A 24,310-nucleotide genomic window follows, 5' to 3' on the forward strand; every position below is an offset into this window, starting at 1 on the left:
TTGTAATTTTGCCTAAGCTGTCTAGAAAAATTACGAAGATAAAATTTTCATTATTGATTTTGTTTTTGTTATTCACTACGTTGTTATTCTTTTTAGTTAGTTATTTTTTTCAGCATCTTGACTGAAGTTTTTGATAATTTATTTCGAGTATCCATATAAAGTATATTTGATTAAAACTTTGGCTAGTCAAGATTGCGGCTCTGAGGCAACGCATCTACCTTTTTTTCGAAAATCATAACACAAATTGGATCTACTTAACAATCCCCCCATCACCGCTTTCAAGAAAGGGGGAGATTGTTAAGTAGATTACTTGCAGCGAAATTTCGACCAATCAGAATGCGAATTTCCATACAGCGCTCTAGTGCGAATTTACTGTTTTTATTTACAGGGGTGGCGATTCTTTAGTAGATTCAATAGGGGTGATTGTTAAGTAGATCCCAAAAATTTTCTCTTGGCTTCAGAAAAACTGTTTTTAATAATTTAGAAATATTAGCCCGCATGAAAACACCCAGCAGTTTCATTGTTTCTGAAAAAAATGTACTCAGAACTGTTCTTCAACCTCGGCGGCAATTAGAAACAAATAGTTTTAATCAATTTTATTTTAATGATTCTGGAATAAGCAAACATCAAGTACGAATGAAACCGAACTCACCTACACAATTCAACATTCAGGGAGGGAACTTTAAACTAGAACCAAATATAACAAACTAAAAGCTATGTAATATCTATTTGTAGAATTTATAATACACTTTATTATTTCTAGTAGCACACTGACAATTTCCAAATTGTCATAATTTTATAAACTGAAAACTTAGAAATGGGTTCATTTTTTGCGTGGCCTTCAAAATGAACTAAAATTATACAATTTTTAGACTTCAAGTCTGCATCGATTAAGTTTTTGTTAAGTTAACAATAAGGTATAGTCTAGTTTCAGGCTGAAGTGCTGAATTCAGTTTTGCTATGAGTTTTTTTCCAACCAATCAGAGTGTAGCATTCGACGAAGTTGTATGGGTATTGATTCTGTATTGCTCGACTGCCATTGGCTAATAACCAGCCTTGGTCTCTCGTTTGTGTAATACTCTCGTTTGTGTAAATAGTCTTAAGCTCAGCTTTCGGCTCACGTCTCAAAATGGGCATCCGTTTGCCCAATGACCTCTTCGACCTAAAAAGCACACAATTTTGATCAAAAATAGTCTTATAATTAGTTGAGGAGAATTCAGGACAAAATGTTGCGACCACAGAGAAGCTCTTTACCGAGAAACAAAGTTATGCCTATGACGAAGAAAAAATTAAATGTTTTCTCTCCGTAATTTTTTTCATTCAAAGAAAGATGCATATATTTTTCTTGTCTCGAACCAACAATGCAACAACAAAATGGCTATAAAAATTTCAATATATTTTAGTTAGCGTAAAAAAACAGAACCTACCGCACTTATAACAGTGTCCATATCCTCCGAAGTACCTCCCAGGGATTCCCAAGCTGTAGTCATTTCCGCCACCACCGTTCCCACCGGAGCCACCCACGGAGCCAATTGCACTCCCGGAGGAGGGGCCAGGTCCAGATGGTCCAGAAGACCCGGAGGAGCCTGGTGCTGATCCGATGCGGTCGTGGAAGTTTCCGGAGGAACCTCCAACTCCCGAGGACGACATGTTTGAGTTGACAGGGGAGGAGATGGAAATTCCTCCGTTGCCATGGTTACCGTTGCGTCCATTGTTGCGGTTGAGACCAGATCTAAACGGCCCAATGTGTTTTATTAAAAGAACAATTTTTTTGAACAGGTTTCTGAAATCTATATTCAATTTCAAACTTTTTGCCCAGCTATCATCTGTTTTAATAGCTGTTGTCTTTATGTTTTAATAGCTATTGAAACCAAATTGTGATAATTTTTTGAGTATTGGTACTGGCTCGATCTACTTGATTTGTAATTGACAGTTGCTGATTGACCTGGTCTACAATAGAAAAAAAAAAACAAATAACCAAGAACCCCGACCATATTAGTGGCTTTAATGATGCTATCTGCCAAAAGAGGATGCTATAAATTCCATGAAGCATTATAAAGACTCAATTTGGTTTTATTTTTTCCTCAGCAACCAATTTTTGTTTCGCTATTTTTAAAATGAAAAGGTTGCTTTTATCAATAATGAGCAATTGAATAAATTGACATTAAAATTGAAAAGGAAAACTTCACTGTGACTTCGTGCTTCCAACTCCATCTTCGTTTAATATGGTCATTTTCATTGAGGTCATTTTGGAAAGAAATAGAAAAATTATCGCCAAAAAGGCAATTTGGTGGCAACTGCTCAGAACTGTTTGCGATTTTAATAATTTCTAGCTAATAATTTCATAGCAATCAACTTTGAAGCTAACTTGCAGCCGGAATGGTATAGATGTTCGCTAAATTAAGACCTAAAATAGTTGCCACAATCAATCCTAGATTTTTCCGAAGTTGGTTTTTACCGATGGTTTTAGGCTAGCATGTCTGCATGATTGTACACAACGAAACATTTTGTATGTTCAAAAAAATGCATGCAAGCAAAACGCGTGAAAAGTGTAACGTATTTGTTTCATTGAAAAAAATCTTGAATATCTTTCAATTTCATTTTTAAAACACAGTTTAGAAGAAGTATGTCCTTTTCAAATCCTCGACAAAAATTTTAGCCCTAACTTGAGTCTCGCTTACCAACAAAATACAACTGCAGTAAAAAAAATTGAAATCAAAACTGATCTACACATTTTTTTTTCATGAAAACACAGCAAGTCGATATCTTCAATGGGATATATAATTTTTTTGTTAAAAACTAGGACCAAGTTAACATCCCCTCCCCCCTAATTACGTTTAGGGGGGAGGTTGTTAACTTGATCCAAAAACTATTATTCCGATCGCCGAAAATTGACTGAATAAAAAACCACACCAAGCATAAAAATTCCGTTTTCTTCGACTGTCGGAACAAAAACTATTTCAGCGTTGCCATTATGCAATGAAATTTAGCATGGTAAACAAACTAAGTACTGAGAACAGATATGTTTTCCATATTTGAATCGTAACAACACGCGTTTAGACTCAATAACACGTAAATCAACTATATTAAAACTGGCATTTTAAAATATAGGGGTGGGAACTGGAAAAAAGTCAATTTCCACTGCAGCTCAATTTGGGAAAACTCAAATGTGGTTATTTTTGAACATGATATTGTGAAATTATAAATAGTGATATTCTAAACAGCAGACTCGAATGGGCGGTAAATTTCGACCAAACAATCCAAAATTTACTGCTCTTCATGCGATGGTTTCTTTCAACTGAACATTACTTCAAACCTAACTTTGCTTGTGAATCCAACAATTCGAACATTGGCATGATAAATATTACCAAAAAGCTCAAAAATAACTGATTTCACAAAAGTAGCCCAGTCCTAGTAGTACTGCTTCGGAGAATTTCTCCGACAATTCTTTCCATATTGAGAATCGCGACCAAAACTGCTTTAAAAATTATCACTTTTAACCTTTATTTTTTGAAGTTTATAAAATTGGTTTTAAAAGCCACATTACGCGATAGTTTTTTTTTACTTGGTGAAGTCGACGGACACAGTTATATTAAAACATTTTTAGTAATTTTTTCTTGCTGTTTAAATTTATATTATTTAACTTGCGCGACTAAAATTTTAACTATTTAAATTAATATTATTACACTTGCGAGAGCAAGTGTCTTGTAATCGGGAACAAGCCTTGGCTCTTTTTCCTTTTCCCCCACCACACTCAAACATGAATTTTATGGTCTAACGAGTGGTTTTACGAGGTTAATTATGAAGACCAAATAGGAGTAGTATTGTATCGTGTCCCGGATCCTAAGGGGGGGTCCTTCCTAAGGGGGGGGTCCTCACGTAAAGCAAAATCCTAGGAAAGGGGTCCTTAATTTTTTGGAGGACCCCTATCCTAGGATTTTGTAAATGATCGCAAGTTCCCACCCCTAAAGTAAAAGACCCCCTCCTTAGGATCTTGTTAAGCTGAGCTCAACAACCGGGACGCGATACAATAATTCCTTCTAATTCCTTTGAAAGCGGTCCCTTTTCCCGCGATAATTAAAATTAATCGTCCTAATTCCTGAACTTTTCTTTTTTCGTCCTAGTTTCATGTGGATATCATTTCCTGGCTTTCTTTCTTTTCGTCAAAGATTTGTCATGCTATTAAAGTTTATTATTCAAAACAAGCCTAAGGATTTCACACATTTGTTTGAATTAACACTTGGTTTGTGTCTACTAGTTTATTTGCCTGAAGCTATTTATGTTAAAACAGTGATTGAGCTCAATACGAGTATTTTATTAGTTGTAAATTGGTAAAAACCAAAACATATACAAGTCGAAGTATAAAAAGGACGAAGAGTAAAAATCATCTGAAAATATATGTTTCAGACTTTAATGTTTATTGTTTTGGTTTTCTTTGCGGTGTTTTTTAGATGGTCGTTCTTCTGAAGCTTCAGATAAAATAAATGGGTTTTTTATAGGGGGACGTTCACGGACTCGGCTACTAGAAGCTTCTTCTTCTTCTTGCAGCTCTGCTTCTGAGTAGGGCCGCTGTAAAAATCCCCAATCCGGGAGTGTAAAATCGGGAGAACTGTTATCAGTTTCATTGTATGAGTTGGCCCACGCGGTGTCCATGTAAATGTCTTCTAGAAAAGCATTTTCTTCAGCGGCTTTATGGCCAAAGGGCACTGTCGAAATTCCGTCGAAAAGTAGAAAACGTTTTGAGTCGAATGGTGATAATGCAAGTTTGTTTTGTTTCACTGTCATATTGGTGTGACCTTTCGAAACTACATTATAGTTGTATACTCTCATTGTTTTTCCGGTGAATAATGTGTCCCTGAAGGTTTGGTGGACCAGTTCTCTCTGTGCACTCCGTTTAATTCCTTTGGCACTCAATTTTTGAGTGCCTTCTAAACAATAGCAAAATTATTATTCTTTTCTACAACGTTGGGGATAGCTTCATTTCACTTCAGCAACTCAATTTATACCGAACAAAATTTGATTCATTTTACCAAAAAAGAGCAGAAGACTCTAAATTATGATTAAAAAAGAGGAAACAAGAGGGAATATGTTGTCAGATAAATCAACGTTTAGGCAACATTGTATAATGTTGCCTAAATCAGCTAAATGCCCATAGTTTAATGCAACAAATTAAGGGGTGTAGGTAGGTTGGTGGTGGTATTTTTGTTCTGTAAAAGGTAGGAATGGGGGGTGGAAGGGTGGCTTAAATTTTATTTACCATTAAGGACGACCGAATATAGTTTCGGTTTTAGGGCGATGAATTCTCTGATCGGCTTCCCACCAGTCTCGTCTTTGAACTTCAGCACAACTTTCTTGTTGGTATCCTCGAACAAGAAATGGTCCTTATCGTAATTTGAAAAGTCGAAATCAGCTTTTATTTTCTCCAAGTCTCGGTAAACGTCATCAGTTTTTATGGCGTAAATAAAACTATCCGTGTCGGAGTAAAGGAGTTCCAAGTTTAGATTTGGTTTCATTTTTTGATAGTGAAACTGAAACATGAAACGCTTGGCGAGGTCTAGGATGGTCGCACCAACTATCATAGGTTTATCCCACAATATTTTTGTTACTGAAAAGCTAATTGTGGCTAATTGATCGTCAATGATTTGAAAGCTTTTCATTGTGCTCAGAGCTGTTTTTTGTAAAAGTTCTCTCTCATTCCTTACAATCTCCAGCTTCTTTCTTCCTAACTTAGACTCCATTGTCTTACCGAAAGCTGAATTAACAATTAGCTTGTAGAAGTTCTCCTGGAATTTATTTACCGCGGCTTTTCGTAGGCGGGTGTTGAGGTCGACAAAGGGTGCCATCCAGTGACTTTGGCGGAACTGAAGAACTTTTCCGAGGTGAGTTATTTTCATTCCTAGCTCATGGTACAATTTTAGGGTAAGGTAGTGCAAAACATAACCTTCTTTAGGATGCAAGGTCTGTAGAAGCTTTGGCACTTTTGGCAGTGTGGTGATTCCCAATTTTCCCAACATGTCGACTTGCTCGTTGCTCATTGCACCGATGTCCACTACTTCACGAGAGGGGGCAAGGGGGTAATCAGCAAAGAAGTCGTGAAGCTCTTCGGGTATGGTTAAATTGACTTCAACTATATAACCCCATTCTGATGTTTCGCTGGTGAGCAGTATGTCTGCCAGACTTTTTTCAACTATTGAAAAATCGTTTAAGGGCAAAGGGCAGTGTTTCATTATCCCCCCGTACAAATTGTTTGCATCAATATTGAGGATGTAGCTTGATGGTTCTGAGGGCGAAAAATCGTCGAGGTATTTATTGTTTGCTTTGTAAAATCGGCGCGCGTAAATCGACGACATGCCTCCTCGTATCATTCGCTGCACAAGGTCTAGATGTTCACGGTCCGTTAAGAGTTTCAGTTCGGGCTTACAAACTTTTAGAAAGGCGTCCCCGGAAAGGTTACTTGCCGTGAAGTAACAGGCGCAATCCAGCCCGTATGTTTGATAGCAAACTTCACGAAAAGCTTCGAAAACGGAAGCAAGCAATAGCACATCTGTAGTCAAGTACAAGTCGTGGTAATCACCAAGTGAGCCACACTTCAGTTCGGTGAAAACTTTAAGGGCATGATTGTACTCGCTTCTTGAAACACTCACATCCCCTCCTGTTAGACTATTTTTCCACATTGCTCGTGGGGGAAGGCGAGTTTCTCGGAATTTTTCGAATGAGTTGAAGTATGAGTAGGGGTAATGCCCTTTCTGTTTCAACAGACTGACTTTTTCACGTGAGTGGCCGAGTTTTTCAAAATAGTTCTCCAGCAGAAAAAACTTTTCGTTGGGCAAATTATCGACAAGTTTTGCCAACGATGCCAGCATGAACCTATACGAATCGATGAATCTCAGATTTTCGTAGAGTTTTTTGATTTTTCCGTTTTTGTCCGTGTACGTTTTTATGTAGACTGAGATTGTCAAGGATATATATTTTTCTTCAGATGCGGGTATTACGGAAAAAGTGTTTTCCGAATCGCTTTTTGCCAGCGCTTTGATTATAAAGTGTAAATCATAATTTGACAAATTATGAGCTACCACTGGAATGTAATTTGTTGTTTTTCTATTAACGTTACACTCATTGTGTGCCCAACCCAGAAACTTGTTGGTGTAATGGCAATGATCAAGTACCACTTGATCATTGTCGGAAAAATCATTCTCGCATATCCAACAAATTGTAGCATCTTCCCGTTCCTGGTCTGTTATACCAGTGAAAGTGTAATATTTCCTTTTTTCTACGTAAATTTGTCTCGCTAACGATTCAAGGGAGCTAATTAGCTCTTCCATCACATTCGGTCCTCTTTTAAGCTCAAACTTTAACAGGTCTTTTTTCCCAAATTCGATTACTGCTAACGCGTAGCCGCACGGTTGATGGATTTCAATTGTTTGCGTGCTAGATTTTCGCGGATCAGGTTGCGGTCCGTATACTGGTAAGAGCAGTGACTCCAAATCAAAGTAGATTACTCTGGGTACGTACCAACGAGCTGTTAAGTTTTTGAACTTGTGGTCATCTTTTCCCGGCTTGGGCATTGTTATGACGACATCTTCGTCTTGGTAGCACAGTTCTTGATGTCTTCTCAAAGTTTCGAATGAAGCGCATGTGTGGAAACATTTGCGACAAATCTCAGATTGAAATCGGTGCACTTTGTGCCGCACGTACTCGACCAGTTTCTGGAGATCACTTATCAACACATAGTGATATTTTGATCCATCTGTCAGCAGCAACAAGTCCACAATCAGGCTAGTAGTGAATCTGCTCGATACTCTTATGGGCAACAATTCGCCATCGTTGTACCTGAACAGAAAAATAATTTTTATACCTAGGTTTGAAATGAAATAAAAAGGGTGTTTGAATAGGTGAAGAACATTATTGAAGGAATTTTAAAATTTTTAGAAGGAAATTAGAATTTGCTTACCGGAAGACGTTGATTTGACAATTGTTCAACTTTTCAAATCTGTCCATATCCATCAGACCCATTGGCATTTCGTATTCCCCATTGATTTTCACAATTCCTTCTTTGTCGAGATTGTAGGTTGAGACTTTGTTTTTCTCCAGCCACCGTCTAGATGTGGGGTAGAGGGCCGGCTCATTCACATTGTGATATGCGGCAACAAAGGAGTAGAGAAAGCAACGGTCATCATCTTTAGTGTTGATATTTGTGAGCAGAGTAGATGCTGCGCTGAGTGCATCAGGTAGCTCGAGGTAGGATCCTGCTCTTATTGGTGAGAAGGCCGCGAAACTGATTTGCAATTTTTCAATTCTGTCAATAATCCATCCGCTACCATGAGAAGAGAACGAATTGACTTGGTTGACCATATGTTTAATCAGTTCCAAGAATTGAACCCCAGCTATTCCCTCGAAGTACACTGTCAATGTCTTAGTGTTCAGAAACAGCATGGTCCTTTCGAAGTTTCCACTGTCCCCGTCTTGCACAGTGGGAATTTTGATCATTCCCACTTCCACATGGAATTGCACCTTGTTCGGACCCTCTTTGACCCTTTCCAGTATAAGAGCATCTATTTCCTCCTTGTTTTGCATCATGACTTGAAGCAAATCCATTTCTTTTTCACCAACTTTGAGATCGTATCGACGCAATTTGCCTCTGAACGCGCTTTCCGTTGGGGCAGCGGAAGACGTCGTCTCAATGCCGTCCCAAACAGGCAATGCGTGCTTCTTCAGCAAGTGTTGTCCATAGCTTTCCGCGGTGAGAAATATTGTATGGCAATAGATACAATGACTATTCGAAGTCATGTCATGTACCAGCTCGACGTGCTCTCGGGCTTCCGACAAACTCTCGAATGACTCTAGACACTCATCGCAAACAGTTTGAGGAGGAGGGGGAGGAAGGATCTTGTGAACTTTTTGCTCATGTCTTCTCAAGTTCCTTTTAGAGCTCAGTATTTTTCCGCACTGCTGGCAAGGAACAGGTGTCGCGATAGAAGTAGAGTTCGGCATTGTTTGTTGAAGTTACTGAAGTAATTCAGGAAAATTTCAAGAAAATTTAGGAGAATTTCAAGTAGAACTGGTTATGGAAAAGCAAAAGCGAGAAGTGACTAGCACCAAAAAACTTTGCGGGTAAGGGCAAGTAGAAGCCATTAACGAGAGTTATACTTCGCCGTCTTGGCAATAAGTCTTTTCCTTTCCAAAAACAGGGTTTATTCTAGCTTTAAGCTCTATATGTCTCATCACTCTGCTCAAGTGGAGGGGTTTTGTATACTAAAAACTGATTCATTTACAGCCTCAAACTTTTGCTGTTAATTTTAAGGGTTAGCGATAAAATTTTGGCTTTTTTTAGGCGACTGGTTTAGACTTTCAATTAACATTTCAGCACTAAATTACAAAATTTAATGCTTAGAATGATTCAGATAGAGCCTAAAACTTTTTCTGACTAATTTTAACCGTGAAACAGTAATTTCCTAATGATTTCAAGCCCACTTCTTGGTTTGCGTAAATAGGTATAATAAAAAGTAGATTTATGAGATAAAAGTATTCAGAAAGTAAAGCCCTCAACTAACTAATTAAGTTGAAAAAATAGTAAACTTAAAAAATGAAAATTTTGCAAATTTGACACCTTGATAGTTACCGATGCATGATAAGCATAGATTGTCATTTGAATGTGTAAAAGATATCGGAATCAAAGTTTCCTTCATGTCATTCGGTGTCCCGTGAAACATTTCATATCATGTCCTTCGAAATATTAAGGCATGGCCGTTTGGTTTAAGGGGCAATAGCTAACCCGGCGTTGCTCGTCGCTACGCTCCTCGGGAACGCCTCCCGTTCTGTAATTTCAAGTGAAATTTTTTTTTTTCAAAATAAAGGAAAACCTCAAACTTTTTATGTTGTGAAAAAAGGAAAAGTAATGTTTAAAAAAGTGTCTTTTAAATCTATCAACAAAAAAACCAGTAAGTTTTGTGGGACCTCGAGCACAGTTCTACTGGTCAAGTTCGAAATTTAAAAAACATAATTTTTTAACTTCTTTTTTCCTTCATTTTTAGCTTGAATTATTCGTTCGTTTTAAATTCAAGTGAATGTGGTTTGAAATTTTTAGGAGCTATCTGATACGTAATTAGGACAAGCGTAGAAATTCAAAAAAAAAAAACAATTATAGCCCAATCAATGAGAGTAGACGCCTGAAAAGTTGTGATTTTTTGAGAAAATCTGATTTTTGTGAAAATATTGAAAAAAAAAATTGGGAAAAAATTTTTTTTCTCTCCAAATCCATTGAAACTACCCTCAATCAATTTGCCATGAATTTCTGAGCAGGGTTAAGGGTCATGTTCATTTTTCGAAAAAAAAAACATAATTTTTTTTTTTTTTCACATTTTTACCAAAAAATTGTCCGTTTTTCACCCAAAACATGTATATGAATGTAATATAATGCAGATTTATGGCTTAAAACACTCTCTGTTACTTTGCGTAAGACCTGGCTAACCCCACCGGGCACAAAGTATGATGAGAGAGAGAGGACAGAGAGTGTTTGATAAAAAAGCCAAATAAATATGGTTGGACTACCAACAAGAAAATGTTGGACCCTTCCATATTTATCTTTCTTTTGAAAAGAAAGCAATATCCCGAAAAGGATATTCCAAATGGGGTTCACTAGTGAGCAAGTGTATTTATCTCTCTCTCTCTCTCTCTCTCTCTCTCATTCTTTCTCAAACAACAATTTTAGCGTAAAATTATTCTCGATTTCTGATTTTTTTCTAGTTTTTCTCTAAGATTTTGCTGAAAACTTTACGGGGCAAACTTTAATTGATCTATTAAGCAAAATAAAAACTGAGACAAAAAATATACACACAGTAATGTTAAAACAGCTTAGAAGTCAAATCAAACAAAAATGAAAATATAAAACCTTGGAATAATATTTGAAACAAAAGAAGGAAAGTTTTTTGTTTAAGTTATTAGAAACCTCGAAACTGTAGTTTTCTCTTTTTTGGCGCATAGCAAGCTGCATTTGGAGGAGTGCCTTGAATGAGATCTGGGGTGACTAGATCAATTGTCTCCGCACTAGATGAAACCCGAGCATCCGAATAGGAAGTTGATTGTTCTGGAGTTGAAACTGGTCCCCTAACAAACGACTCGGGAGACATTGCTGTCGGAATATCCCAGTACGCTTCGCGCTCCGCATAGTCACGAATACATCCCTCCTGATTTTCATACAACGGCATTGACTCGCAGTCATACGCGAAGAGAATTTTTCTTGGAGACTGCTCGAGCGAGGTTGTGTCGTTTATCTCCGTCTTTTCTAATGCCGGATAGCTCTCGTGAATAGTGCAACTCTCGTACATTCGTTTTCGATTCTGTCTAAGTAGATCGATGTGATCAAGGAGGTAGTTTGGTAGCATGATATGACTTTTTGTAGTCCATTCCTCGTTTTGATTCTCGTCGTTTTTTCGGGGAGCCAAGTCATTGAACGGACTTGCTGTAGACGGAGAGACTCTCTCTTTCTGTTGATGGATGACTGCAATCGACTCTCTCGTGTATGTTTGGTAGATAATGGTTCTTTCTCGATCAGACACTGAGATTATTTGTAAAGGACTAGTCATGACTTGAAGAGGTTTAAAGTTTTGTTAAAATGAAATGACTGAACTACCGAAATGAAATTGAGAGAATGAAAAGTATGAAAAGTTTATTAATGAAAATGAGATCAGGAAAGGGGTGGCATAGTTCAATTAGGTCAAAGCTAATAACTTTTTAGGCGAGGCTATCAAATTTTATTCATTCTTTTAAGCATGACGCCTGAGGTCATGTTAGGAATGAATGTGAAAACCCGATTTTTTAGATTTATGTGACAGCTTTATTATAGTGGCTACGGGCGAAAGCACTCAAAATCAAGTTTTCATGATAGTTTGCCAGACATTCATTGTTATGCTGTTAGAAATTCATTACCATGATTCATAACAGTCATTAAAATAACCGTCACAATAAATAACACTAGAAGATTTTTAGAGTATAGCCGGGGGAAAAAGTAACTAAATACCCATATAAAAAGAGGTTTATCGTTAAAGAAATTATATCCTTGGTGATTAAGTCTTATCAATATGGCTTAGGGCGCTCGTAAACTTTATCACCTAAATTTTTACTTTGGGAGCGCATGATCTGTCTCGTATACTGTGATCAGTCATTCTTCAACGTTCCACACTAAAAACCAGTTGGTTGTTATTCATTTATAATGTACGCTTCTCTTGACACGGATGTAGACTATTTCGATGATTTTAGGGATATATCTTCGAATGATAAACGTTTAGTTAGAGTCGGTGCAAAAACATTCGCACAGACCGGTACTTACATAACTATCAAATTGTACAAAAAAGACGAAGAGGGAACTTTTAAGTATCGACAAGGAATAACTTTGTCAACTGGTGAATTCGAGTCCTTGGCGGACAATTACACAAAAATTAAAAGGTTGACGAAAGCAAAAAACTGCGACGTGACTGAAAAACTTAGAAAAAAGCGAAACAAATCTAAAAAATCTTCATGCTCTGAAAAGGAATGCGAAAGTGAAAACGATGATAACTGTCGGGTTGTGTAACATTATCAACTCGTTATTCGATTGAAACTTCAAAGCAATGGTTGAAGCAATGTATGAGCAATCCCCTGATTATTTCAAACAATTCCGTAAAAATTACAAATTTTTCATCCTGAATCATGAACCCAACTTTTCAGGCTTCGCTTCAAAAGCAAATTTTGCAGTATCCTCCCATTCGAATAAATTAGATTTTTGCAACCATTCGATTGACAACGAAAAACATTATCATGTGCTGGTCGAATTTACGAAAGAGTCTACCGATTTACTTAACAAGATGACTTCAAAAGCCTTCGTTGTTCCTTGTCTTCTCTCTACATTCAAATATTTAATTTTGGGTTGCTCCAACTATGAATTGTCTGGCCCTCTGATGGAAAAACTGAAAATAGCTGTGAATTATAACTCTATCAACAACTTAGATGTTAGTGGTGTTCCAGTTCGCAGACGATTGCCTCAAGTTTGCTTCGGCTCGCAGACTAAATCTGTTCAAACTCAAACTGACCTGATTACTAACGTAACAATTGAACGCTTTACTAATATTTTGAATGGTGAAAACGCTGCTGAGTTTTCTAAAATAATTGACATAATTTTAAGTGGGTATGGTTGTATGGAAATTGATTCAAACACTTTGTTTGTGAAATTTATCATGGAGAAGAAATTCAAGTTTTAAATATTGGTTTTCTTTCGCTCTTGTATACCAAAAAAAAAAAAAAAAAAAAATTGTTACTACACAAGCGGGAGGCGTTCCCGAGGAGCGTAGCGACGAGCAACGCCGGGTTAGCTATTGCCCCTTAAACCAAACGGCCATGCCTTAATAATTCGAAGGACTTGATATGAAACTTTTCGCGGTTCACATAAACTTGCAGAAAAAAACTTTGTTGTTAATAAGAATGAATTGAAAAAAAAAAAACGAATTTATAAATTTTACAAAAACATCAATAAATTAATTTAGAATAACATATGTTTGGCAAATCTTATCAAATCATGATCATTAAGTTTGAAACCTATTGGAAATTTGTTTGTAATTATAACATGAGCAACATAAATACAATAAAGTCCGCATAACACTGAATCAGCTGATTGTATTGGTTTTTTCAACAGTAGCTGATTTCCCTCGTGAATTGTTCGTCGCATATTCTTGTACACGAGGGGATAATCACATAATCGTTTACCTAGAGGATCTGCGAAGAATATCTGTCCTCCAGCTTGAGCAAAAAGCAACCAGTGGGTTCCAGGTTGATCCGATGGTGAGGCATTCATAATCATGAACGTATTATCGTTTTTCAGTACTGAAGAGCATGGCAAATCTGCCGGAAAAACACCTCTAAAGCGATGTTTCAAATGTTTACAACGGTTAATAATTTCTACTAGTTGAAGATTATCCATGTCTATCTTAGGTCATAAGAGTGTTTTTGGTAATTTTTCTATCTGAACGCACATAAACTGTTGATGCACGCTCTCCCATAAACAATAACTCGACGTTATTAGCGAGACCTGCGTCAAACTTGAGTTCGAGCGAAATAGTGCAATTGGTCAATTCAGGATGAATAAAATCGTGTGAAGCCTCCTGAGTAGACGTGAGATCAAAAGCCATAATATAATGATTATCATAATTAGCGAGACTGATTCCATGACTAGTGTTTAAAACAAAATCAAGAGCCTCAAGCGTATTGTAATAAATTCTTTTATTGTCTGATGTTGAGATGGGAGTTCCGGCAATGGGTAGACCGTTTCTGTAAACAATGATCTCATTCAACCCAAATTTCTGGTAATGAAAAGGGTTTGTTCTATTAGTACCCAAATATGCTTCGTTTATGCTCATTGCTACTATCATTCTTCGAACAGGTTCTTTTGCAAAAACATCCTCTTGTCGCCAGCTTTGTACTCCTGCAGTTGCGAGAAACGTTTTTGGTACTACTTCGATGTAATTGTAAATTGCCGGGTTCTTCAACAAAGTTTTTTCTATTGATGAGAGAACATAGTCAGTCACAGTCATCTTTCTGACATAGAGGTTAGCTTCGATTATTTGGACCTTGTAGTGTTTAGCTGCATCTTCAGATATGACAACAAAATCATTAGGAGAACGTCTAAGAGACAATCTTATTGTCACACCGCTAAGTAGATGCTTGTCACACGACAAAAAATCGCAAGCAATTTTACCAAATAGCTTCAGCTCGCTCGAGGCCGCAACGAGACCTTTACGCTCCGTAACATCATCAGCTCTCCTTCCAGCACCGTCAATGGCTGATGGATTTTCTTCATAATAATAACCTTGACAAGCCAACCATGTTTTCTTGGCATCATTACCGTATGAAAACTCGGTCTCAATAAAGCTTTTATGGGCAAAATTAGCATTGGTAGTTGATATTTTTTCACCATTCAGAGACAGTGTACACTCAGAAAATAATGAAGATAAAGGATTGTTAACAAAATACGGCGTATCTCTGTTTGCCGCCTCTGTAGCATGTGTTCGAAGCACGTTTCCATTGCTTCGAACAATTCGTGCAACTATTTCCAAACGAGTACGTTGAAGATCGATGAAATTATTTCTGTCGCCGAGTACTTCAAACTCTAGCATAGGACCATCAGGGGAGTAGGAAGGTCCAATTTTTTGGGTGAATGCATTTTCAAAAGTGACAAGCAAAGGCGGTTTCTCAAATAAGTCCAAGGAGCTGTGAGTTGCTTCACTCGGGATTAAATTAGAAATCATTTTTAACCCTTGTAAAGAAATCGGAGCGACTTCTCTGTGCAGTTCGTTTTCTGGGAATGACGCGTCTCGTTTTTCGTTTAAACGCCGTCGTTCTTTTCGGATGACTTTTCCGAGATCTACTTCCTCCTCCTACTTGCTTTTTGATTGTTTTTCTAACGGTGCTTTTGAGTGCCTGCTTAGGACTTTTTCTTTTTGTTGCAACTTCTATCAGTTCTGGAGCTGCCTGAAGAAGTAGTTCTTTTCCGATTTTTTTAGCCGCGGGTATCACAAATTTTCGAGCCAGTGGAAGTGCGACTCTTCCTATTCCCAAGGCTAATGCACCGAAGCCACTGCCTCGTTGTCTATAATGCCCCGAGAAATGTGGTAGGTTTGCTTGGTTGTGGTAATATGAATCCATTTTGATCAATTGCTAAACTTTTGAAATTTCAAAGTCAGAACAACTTTTCCCCCTCCAGCGAAAGGAACAAGTCCTCCAGTTTCTGTGCGCAAGTTCACAGAAATATTGGAAATATTATTGACCAAAAGTTTTTTAAAATCCAAATTACTAAACACTTTACGATGATTCGGTTCAATTGTACATGCGTAACCGTTTTTCACTCGACGATTTGTATCAATGACTCGTAAAAGGGGTGCTTTTGTGTCTCCGACTATTTGATAATGAATTATGTCCAGATAAATAAACATAAGCTGAGTACCAGCGCATACATCAACGGGATAGTCAGCAATAAGATCTTGGGTAGAGAATGTGCTATGTTTCGTGCTTCCTTGTTTGTAACCTATATGATAACCAGTTCCATCTCTGACGCCTTTGAATCCAAGTAGACTAGGAATTTGCGGGCTTGAAAAAGTTATACCTTCCCAATAATGCAGCCATAAGGAAAGATGTTTGGTTATTGGATCTATTACGTAATCCAATTTCTCTAATTCTGTCTTTCGACGAATCTCGTCCAGTATTTGATCAATGCTCGTATATTCTCCTTTTGTTAATTTTGCTGTTTCTCCAAGGTAAGGTCTGGAGATCTTGTCTTTCTCAACTTTCATGCTTGCTATAACCCGATCTTTTTTGTAGTACACAATGTTGTTGTCAGTTACGTTGTTTATCTGAGTAGGGAAGGTAATTTCTGTAACTGCTACTCTCCATTCACCTTGCAAATTTATTTCTTCACTCAGGAGATTTTTGAAGTTGGCCAGAGTGTTATCCTTAAAAACGTTCATTGATGCAGATGAAACTAGGGTAATTGTGAAGGAAGGGGGAACATTATGGGTGAAAAGACTGTCGGAAGTGCCCTCAGTCATGATTGTCCTTCTCCAGAACGCGAATCAGTTCAGACTCGTAAAATTTTCCCTCAATCGGTTCTCTGTTAGAATCAATCAAATTATATGTTGGGGGATTTCGTGTTGGTATGTCAAAAACTTCAAACACTTCATCGGTGAACGATTGTTTGTAACCCTTGCGAAAACGTATGTCTACTTTGGCAAGTCTAACATAATCACCAACATAAAGCTTTGGACGTCGAACTAACTTCAAAGACTGTTCTGCTCTTAATGAAATCAGGCGAGGAACATCTTTTTTAGTTACTTTATTTGGTGCAAGATTTGTGACACGATTTGTTCTCGAATTAATTGCATTGACAAAATCTTGCAATTTGTCAATGTATGAGTAAGTCCATTTATCCTCCAAGTACTTATAAATAAGATTTTTCAAGGAACGGATATTTCTCTCAGCGAATGCGGACTTTTTCTCGCTCTCTGTGCTATATGTGTTTATGCCTTTCTTTTTACATAATGCTTCGAAGGACCCTTTAAACTCTGTGCCCTTGTCCACCCATACTTTTTCCGGTTGTTTTGTCGTTATCATTAGTTTGAACGCTTCTGCTGTTGTAGTAGCATACTTTGATTTCAAGGGTTGCACTCTGAGATAGCGGGACATGCAGTCAACTGCAACAAGCAGATACTTAACATCATGGTTGTACTGGGCAAGTTTATCAACAAAGGCCAGATCTAATGACCAGATTTCGTCGATATCGTAAACTATGACCTTGAGTCGCGGCGTTTTTCGGATCACAGTTCGATATTTTGTGTAAGCAGGTTCAGTATGAAGGAAATGTTTAACTTTCTTTCGCGACAAATTGCTTGCTTTTATCAAGTTGTTCACACTACCAAATAACGCGGGACCTTTGTCACTGTATTTAGTTTTCAACAATTTTTCTTCAATCTTGGTAATTTTCCCATTGTTTTGTTTGCGCCTTCGTCTTTTCTGACGTTGGAGAATCTGAATCGTTATGGGGCGTTCCGTATGAGTCAGAGCCTTCTTCTGACTCTTTTTCACGTTTTTGGTTTTGGGTTTTTCTATTACCGCTGAGACTTTTTCGTTTGTGTTTTTTACTTCTCTTAAGGTTTGCACTACTTTTTTCCTGCCAAGTGGGCGATGTTGAGCGGGTTCTTGAGGGTCCGGGTTCTCGTTTCTCTTGAGCGTTAAAAGACGCTGACTGAACCGCGTGTTTGGCATTTCGATTTATTACCAGGTTTTCATTCAAGTTGAGAGCAGTTAAAATGTTAATGAACGCCGGATTGTGTAGTTTTTTCGTTGGTTGTTGTATGTCGTATAAAAATATTGTAGCTTTAAGTCCTGTTGGTACTTTATCTACATATATCACCTCATTGTCATGGTTTATGGTTACTCTTTCTGAATTTTCTATAATTTCAAGTACGGTTTTTGCTCTAACAAATTTTTTGTCTTCTAAAACTTGTAACTGTCCTAAAATGCTTTCGGTCTGTCTATTGTGTTTCTCTTCTAGTTTTTCGTCTTTAACACGTTCGACCGGTACTTCTTCATCGTCCGTTAACAGTTTAAGCTGTTCTTGTTGGGGCTCAACATTATCCGTAAATGTTTCCTTCGTTGCAGTAGTCTTACTAGTTTGTGGAGGTAATTGGGGTCTAAGCCGGTTAAGATAGGACAGTTGAGCATTTTTATGTTTAATATTATTATCATGAAGAACACGTGCAGCATGTGGCTGCTCTTTAACATATAAATGTTTCGGAATTAGAATGAATTCTTCAGCAGTCATCATTAAGTTGTGAGGTACTTGTAACAAAAATAAAGTATTTGTCGAACTAAATGGAAGCCTTCTTTACTCAAAATAATCGCACGTTTTTTGACAACACTGGTTTTTGGAGTTAATAAGTATTTGTATGCTGTCTCGAATCGTTCGATGTTTGCGATTTTAACGGGTACGTTTCCATTGACTACATTGAGCAAACATTCACAAACAAGTGTTATGATCTCACGATTTGAAGTTTTTCTAATTAATCTTCTTAGCTGGTCAGGTTTCAGTTGTACCATATGCCGCAGAATAGATAAGTTTTTCTTTTTCATTTGTGATTGGAGTAGTTTCTGCTTCAGATAAGGGTAAATAAAAAACTGTTGGCCCAGGTGGTGTGATATTTGAACAATATCTCAAACAATCTGATGTACGGGGGTCCAAGTCGATTAGAAGATGTCCAAAAGAGTCTCTGGTAGCTAATTCGTAACAGTTTCTCAAAAATTTTGATACATTCAATTGTCTTCCTAATAGATCTAGTTGCTGAACGTCGCGAGGCGATTTGAACAGAATGATGTGTGAAGTGTTCAAATCAATCGTACGCGACCATCGACTTTGTTGAAACAAGTTATGCTTAACATATATTACATCTATCCCTCTATGTCTACCCGCTGTCGCTAACCTAACAAATTCCTTGTCATTATAGATGTCTTCACATGAATCATCGAAAACTAGAAGAACATTTTCTAATTTTCTCACAGATTCGAATCCGTCGAATTTCATGAACTCCATATTCACTTCGCGAGAAGACACTTTTTCTGAGAATGCAGGTTGCATCTCTTTGTAAAGATATAGAACGGTTCCAAATTTAGGGTAAAAAGTATTTCCCATCAGAAGTTTCAAAATTAACTCAGTTTTCCCGGATCCTGAAGGTCCCACTATCGCCATAAAAATTCTTGTCGAAGTATCAATCACTTTATTCATATTCTTGGGTTTGGTAGTACGTAACCAACCAAGCCTGATAAAATCGAGAACCAAACTGACGTTTCTTCGCAACTTAATTTAGTGAAAGAAAGTTTGAGAATGCAGAAAGTTAGTAAAATTAGAATTACTACCATTTGCGCAACAAAAACTACTTCAAACCTTGGCAAAGTTACATTGTTACAAAACTTCCATGATTTTTTTTCACTGTTTGTCTCGTTATAAACAAACTCTGTTACTAATGTTGCGTCAGGTTCATCTACTGCTGTTGTTGCTTCTGACATTTGAGAAACTATTTATTCTACAGACTGCGTTAGACTTTTTCTCTCTGCGAATGAAGCTTGTAAAAAATTAAATTACTTTTGAGAACAGTAAAAAATTTCATAACGTGTGAAATCTCTATCATTTATGTCATGCATTTCTAAAACAAAGTTTGCTGGGATATTTGCGGTTTTTTTGTAGTACATTATTTTCTTCACAGTATCCTCTTTCACAATCGTCTTAATCTCATCTGGCAATTCACTGCTGTTTAGATCCATCTGAACTCCTGGCTGACGTTTGGGTACTAAGACTAGTTCGGGAAGACATACTCCTCGCTTGCTGGCTAACATTTCTGATAAACTTGAATCTCTGGAAGTATACAAATTGATCAATAACTGGAAAAAACCTCTTCAACGTAGACAACTCTTCTTCGGAAATTATTATTTGCTCCTTCCTCTGAACAATTTGGCCACTGCAATCAATACGCTCTATTCTCGTTAATGAAATTTTAATATCACCCTCTGGAGTCATCCACGCACAAAGCATTGAATTTTGTGATAGGTATGTCTCCACTTTCGCTGATCTCTCGCTGTTGTTCATTTTTCAACCAATCATAAAAAACCTTGGTTTTCTTCAAGGCACAATGATTCCTGGAGTTGTAATGTGGAATATGTTTATTGCAACTTGGATAATTTTTAAAATATAAGTTTTCAACCCGAGGACAGCCCAAATCATCTAGGTTTTCAATCTTTCGGTCCAAGAACTTGGCCAAAAATTCTGTCTTTTCTTTTCCTTTAGCGTAAAAAACGGCACCAGGATTTCTCAGCACAAAACTCTGAAGTATTTGATTCAAGTTTATATAAAGATAATCACCGTTTTCCCAATGGAGACCGTGTAAATAATTAGTTAACCAGTTGTAAGCTTTTTGTTCAAGCTTTGATAGTATATTGAAATTCACTGGAGGTAGGAAAATGAGTCGATCGCTGTAGTCTGAAGTTGTTATTGCTAATTCTTTAACCACAAAGGCGTTTTTCTTGTAACGAAAGCCTTCCACGTCAAGCACAACTGATCTCTCGCCTAGCATTCTAGTAAATGATAAACTTCTGGTTTTTTCAACTTAATGAAAAGGCAGAACGCTATTCCACTCAAATGTCCCAATAAGCTGTTGTTACAGTTCCAGGGCAACATGTAACAGTACGTGGGACCCTGTTGATAAAATTCGTGTATAAATCCGGCCGCATCGTGCAAAATAGCGTGCAATCGTAAAATTTTGGAATTTTTCAAATATTTGTCCAAGGAAGAGTTATCAATACCAATCAAGCCACCATAAGGTCTCAACTTAATTAAAATGTCGTAGTTAAGGTTATCAGAACTAACAAAAAACAGAGAACATGCAGCTAGAAAATAGTTGCGTCGGTTAGAATTATCAGGATAAGTTTGTTTCAAAGACGTATAAATTTCGTGAATTATTTTCAAATCAATAGGAGTTACTCTGCTTTTTTGCATTTTCATTATTTATTTTTTCCAACACCTCTCCAACCTGCTGAATTTCAAGCCAGTGGAAATAAAAGTGACCTTGCAAATACCATTTAGACTCATTAAGATAACGGTGGTAAATAATTAAATAAACCACCGGAAGTTTTTTGTATTTTGATAGCTTGTTGAAACATAGACGGATTTTTCTCTCCAAGTCTTTATCAACCCATAATGAGTTAAAGTCAAACGAATAGTCGAAAACGTTTTCATAATCAGCAATATTCAAATCGCTCACAGTGCCATACTTTTGTTTTGTAGAAATGCACCAAGAGATTTGTTGAAGCTCACTCAAATAAAATTGTTCTCTGAAAATCAACTCGTATTCTTTCTTTGAAATTTCCTTTGCCCTTTCGAGGAAGACGACGTAGCGTTCATTACATAATTTGAAAAATGAGTTTTTTTCTGCGGTTGAAAACACTCTTAATTGTAAATGTTCATTATCAATATCTTCAGTACACCAAGTTCCCTCTAATTTCATTTTTCTTATTTCAAAATTTGACAATTTTATCATTTGGTATATTTTGCCCAGAAACGGCCGCCGCCTTTTGAGAGTAATTTCAATTTACTGCCTTTTCACCATAAAATTTAGGTCAAGTTAAGGAATTAGTTTACTGCTGCCAACAGTTAAGCTACGCTGCCAAAATGGCCGGCGAATTTTTATTATATACCATAAAAGTCAATTCCCCGTTCACTAACAAATTTCAACTAGGTCGAAAGTTCATTTACCCTAAACAAGCATAACAATTAATATGATTCATATAATTAATCAGGACCAATAATTAGGACCCCAAAATTTGGAATTAGAAAGATTTTTGTATCGTGTCCCTTGTTGTTAAGCTAAACTTAGCAAGATCCTAAGTAGGGGGTCTTCTGCTTTTTGGGTGGAAAATCTCTTTCGTTTACAAAATCCTAGGATGAGGGTCCTCCAAAAAATTAAGGACCCCTTTCCTAGGATTTTGCTTTACGTGAGGACCCCCCCCCCCTTAGGAAGGACCCCCCCCTTAGGATCCGGGACACGATACAATACTACTAATAGGTTTGTCATGGCCTAATTAATCTGAATGTCAATTTTCATGACAATCGGACAAAGTGACTAGTAATTTTAAATATAAATATTAGCTGGTTGGGAGGAAAAGGAAAAAGAGCCCAAGCCTTTTAAACCCGTAAAAACTTTGCTTCAATTTGATTTAAAAATAAACCTTAACATCTTCCAAGTTCATTCAACCTGGCCTAGAGGTAACGCCGTCGCCTTTGCACCCTAAGGACTGTGGTTCGAGTCCCGTCCGAACCTTTGCTTTTCAATATGAAAAACATCTACGACAAATATGAACTATTTGCCTCTTAAAATAGCATTAGCTGTTTTTTACTCGTTGAACATCACAATTTTTGATATTTATTTGACGTGCAAAACGTTTGAACGGATGCGTGAAACATTTAAACAGAAGTATTTGAATTTGAATTTGATGCAGATAAAATTTTATGAAAGAGTATGAAAACATTCTTCGTGCAAAAAATAACAAAACCCCGACAGAATCAAAATAATTTTTAATGTCATCCAAGCATGCTTTGTTCTGCATTCTGACCGGTCGAAAGTTCAACGACTAACTTTGTTGCTTTAATCTACTTAAGAAAAACATTATTTTCTTGAACGAAGAGGTAGCAGTTAAGTACATTTTACGTTTATCAATCAGTTCGAAAAATGAAAATTAAACAGCTGAAGGTGTCGGTAATGTTTATTAATCAGTGTTGACTGATGAAACCTCAGTGCTACAATAAAGTAAAAAACGATATTAATGGTAAATTTGCAGAGATCAGTTTCTAAGTAGAGATCAAGTTTGAGAACCAAATCATTTCATTTCTGCTCATTAAATATTGAAACTTAATAATTGTAAATCTTAGCCCACTTCATTAATCTTTTTCGAGTACACATAAGGGTTACATGTTTTATAGATTACAAAAACGAAAGGCTTCATTCCTTGATCTAAGAAGTATGCGCTTATGCGCTTTCAAACTCATAGACAATTAATAAAAGCGCGCATAAATTAATCGAGAAAAACGCCATACAAGCGCTTTTCAAACCCTCCTAACTTTTTCAAAACAAATAGTAGGCAAAATCTAAATTTTAGCAATTAAAACCTTGGAGTCGATCTTTTATTTGGTGTAGAAAAATGTTGTTTTCAAAACTATTATTTTCATAACCGAACCTAATCTCAATTAAAAAGGCTTTGGTCTGAATTGCCCTAAATTAGACAAGACTGATAGCATCAAGGCGAAGCCCTGATGTTATGACTGACTTTTAAGCTCGGTGAAGTGGTGTTTGCTCTAGAACATTGATATATTTATCAAAAACAATGAAACATCCTCCGCACGCTTTGTTAAATACAAAGTGATATAGCATGCCTCGAATCAATTTTGAACTTTGAAGCCATAACTTTCCGTAAACTAGTCATGGTGAATTGACTTTTTTAATTTGAGCAGAGGACAGCAATACTTTCAACATATCTTACAAAAAGTTCTGTCAAAAAAGGCTAGTTAAAATGTCAAAATTTGTCTGGAGAAACAAAAAACCCCCATATCCTTTACCCTCTTTATACTCCTCTTAAGTCCCTCATTCAAAATCGACACAAGACTGCTTGTATCGTATCAGGGCGACGCCTTGAAATTTCTGACTGCGTTTTAAGATGTATGGAGCAAAGTTCGCTTCAAAAAATTTGATGAAAATTTCAAAAACAAGTTCAAAATTGTTTGAATAACACTCCCCACACGCTATTTCAAGTACGAAGTGATACAATTTGCAAACAGCGATGTGTTAATTAGACAACATAGCATGCCTCAATTCAATTTAGAACGATTTTTAAAGCGGATTAAAACTCCGCTTACGCGTTAATAAGACGAAACATATCTCGCGTTAATTTTCCAAAATTGGCAATCCTTTTACCGCCATAAATTTACGAATTTACCAACTATGATCACAGACAAAATATCTTCTTGAATTTGAGCTCAAGACAAAAATAGCTTTTAAATGATTTTGCTAGTTGAGACGTCGAAATTCGTCTAGAGAAAAAAGCATACGGAGCACAAATGTTCCGTCACTTTCTTCGCGAAGTCGGAACTATAGAAACTTGTTCATTTAAGATCAAAACCCAAATTGGCAGGAAAAAACATCTAAGTTAAAAATTTTGTGGTTCAATCGCGAAAAACAGCCAAATTTGATCACAA

The 24,310-nt window shown here is 36.9% G+C and overlaps 1 protein-coding gene across 1 annotated transcript in view; it reads right to left on the reverse strand.

Annotated features, from left to right (window-relative positions):
• Positions 1–614: 614 nt before the first annotated feature.
• Positions 615–24,310, reverse strand: part of LOC134842364 (keratin, type I cytoskeletal 9-like) — a 70,664-nt gene continuing 46,968 nt past the window's right edge. The window contains exons 6-7 of the mRNA XM_063858661.1: positions 1,428–1,732; positions 615–1,162 (exon numbers count right to left, since the gene is read on the reverse strand). Coding sequence (XP_063714731.1) covers positions 1,125–1,162; positions 1,428–1,732 — 343 coding nt within the window. The 3' untranslated portion in view covers positions 615–1,124. The remainder of the gene's footprint in view (positions 1,163–1,427; positions 1,733–24,310) is intronic.

This window comes from Symsagittifera roscoffensis, chromosome 3 (genome assembly GCF_963678635.1).
Source record: "Symsagittifera roscoffensis chromosome 3, txSymRosc1.1, whole genome shotgun sequence".
Lineage (NCBI taxonomy): Eukaryota > Metazoa > Xenacoelomorpha > Acoela > Convolutidae > Symsagittifera > Symsagittifera roscoffensis.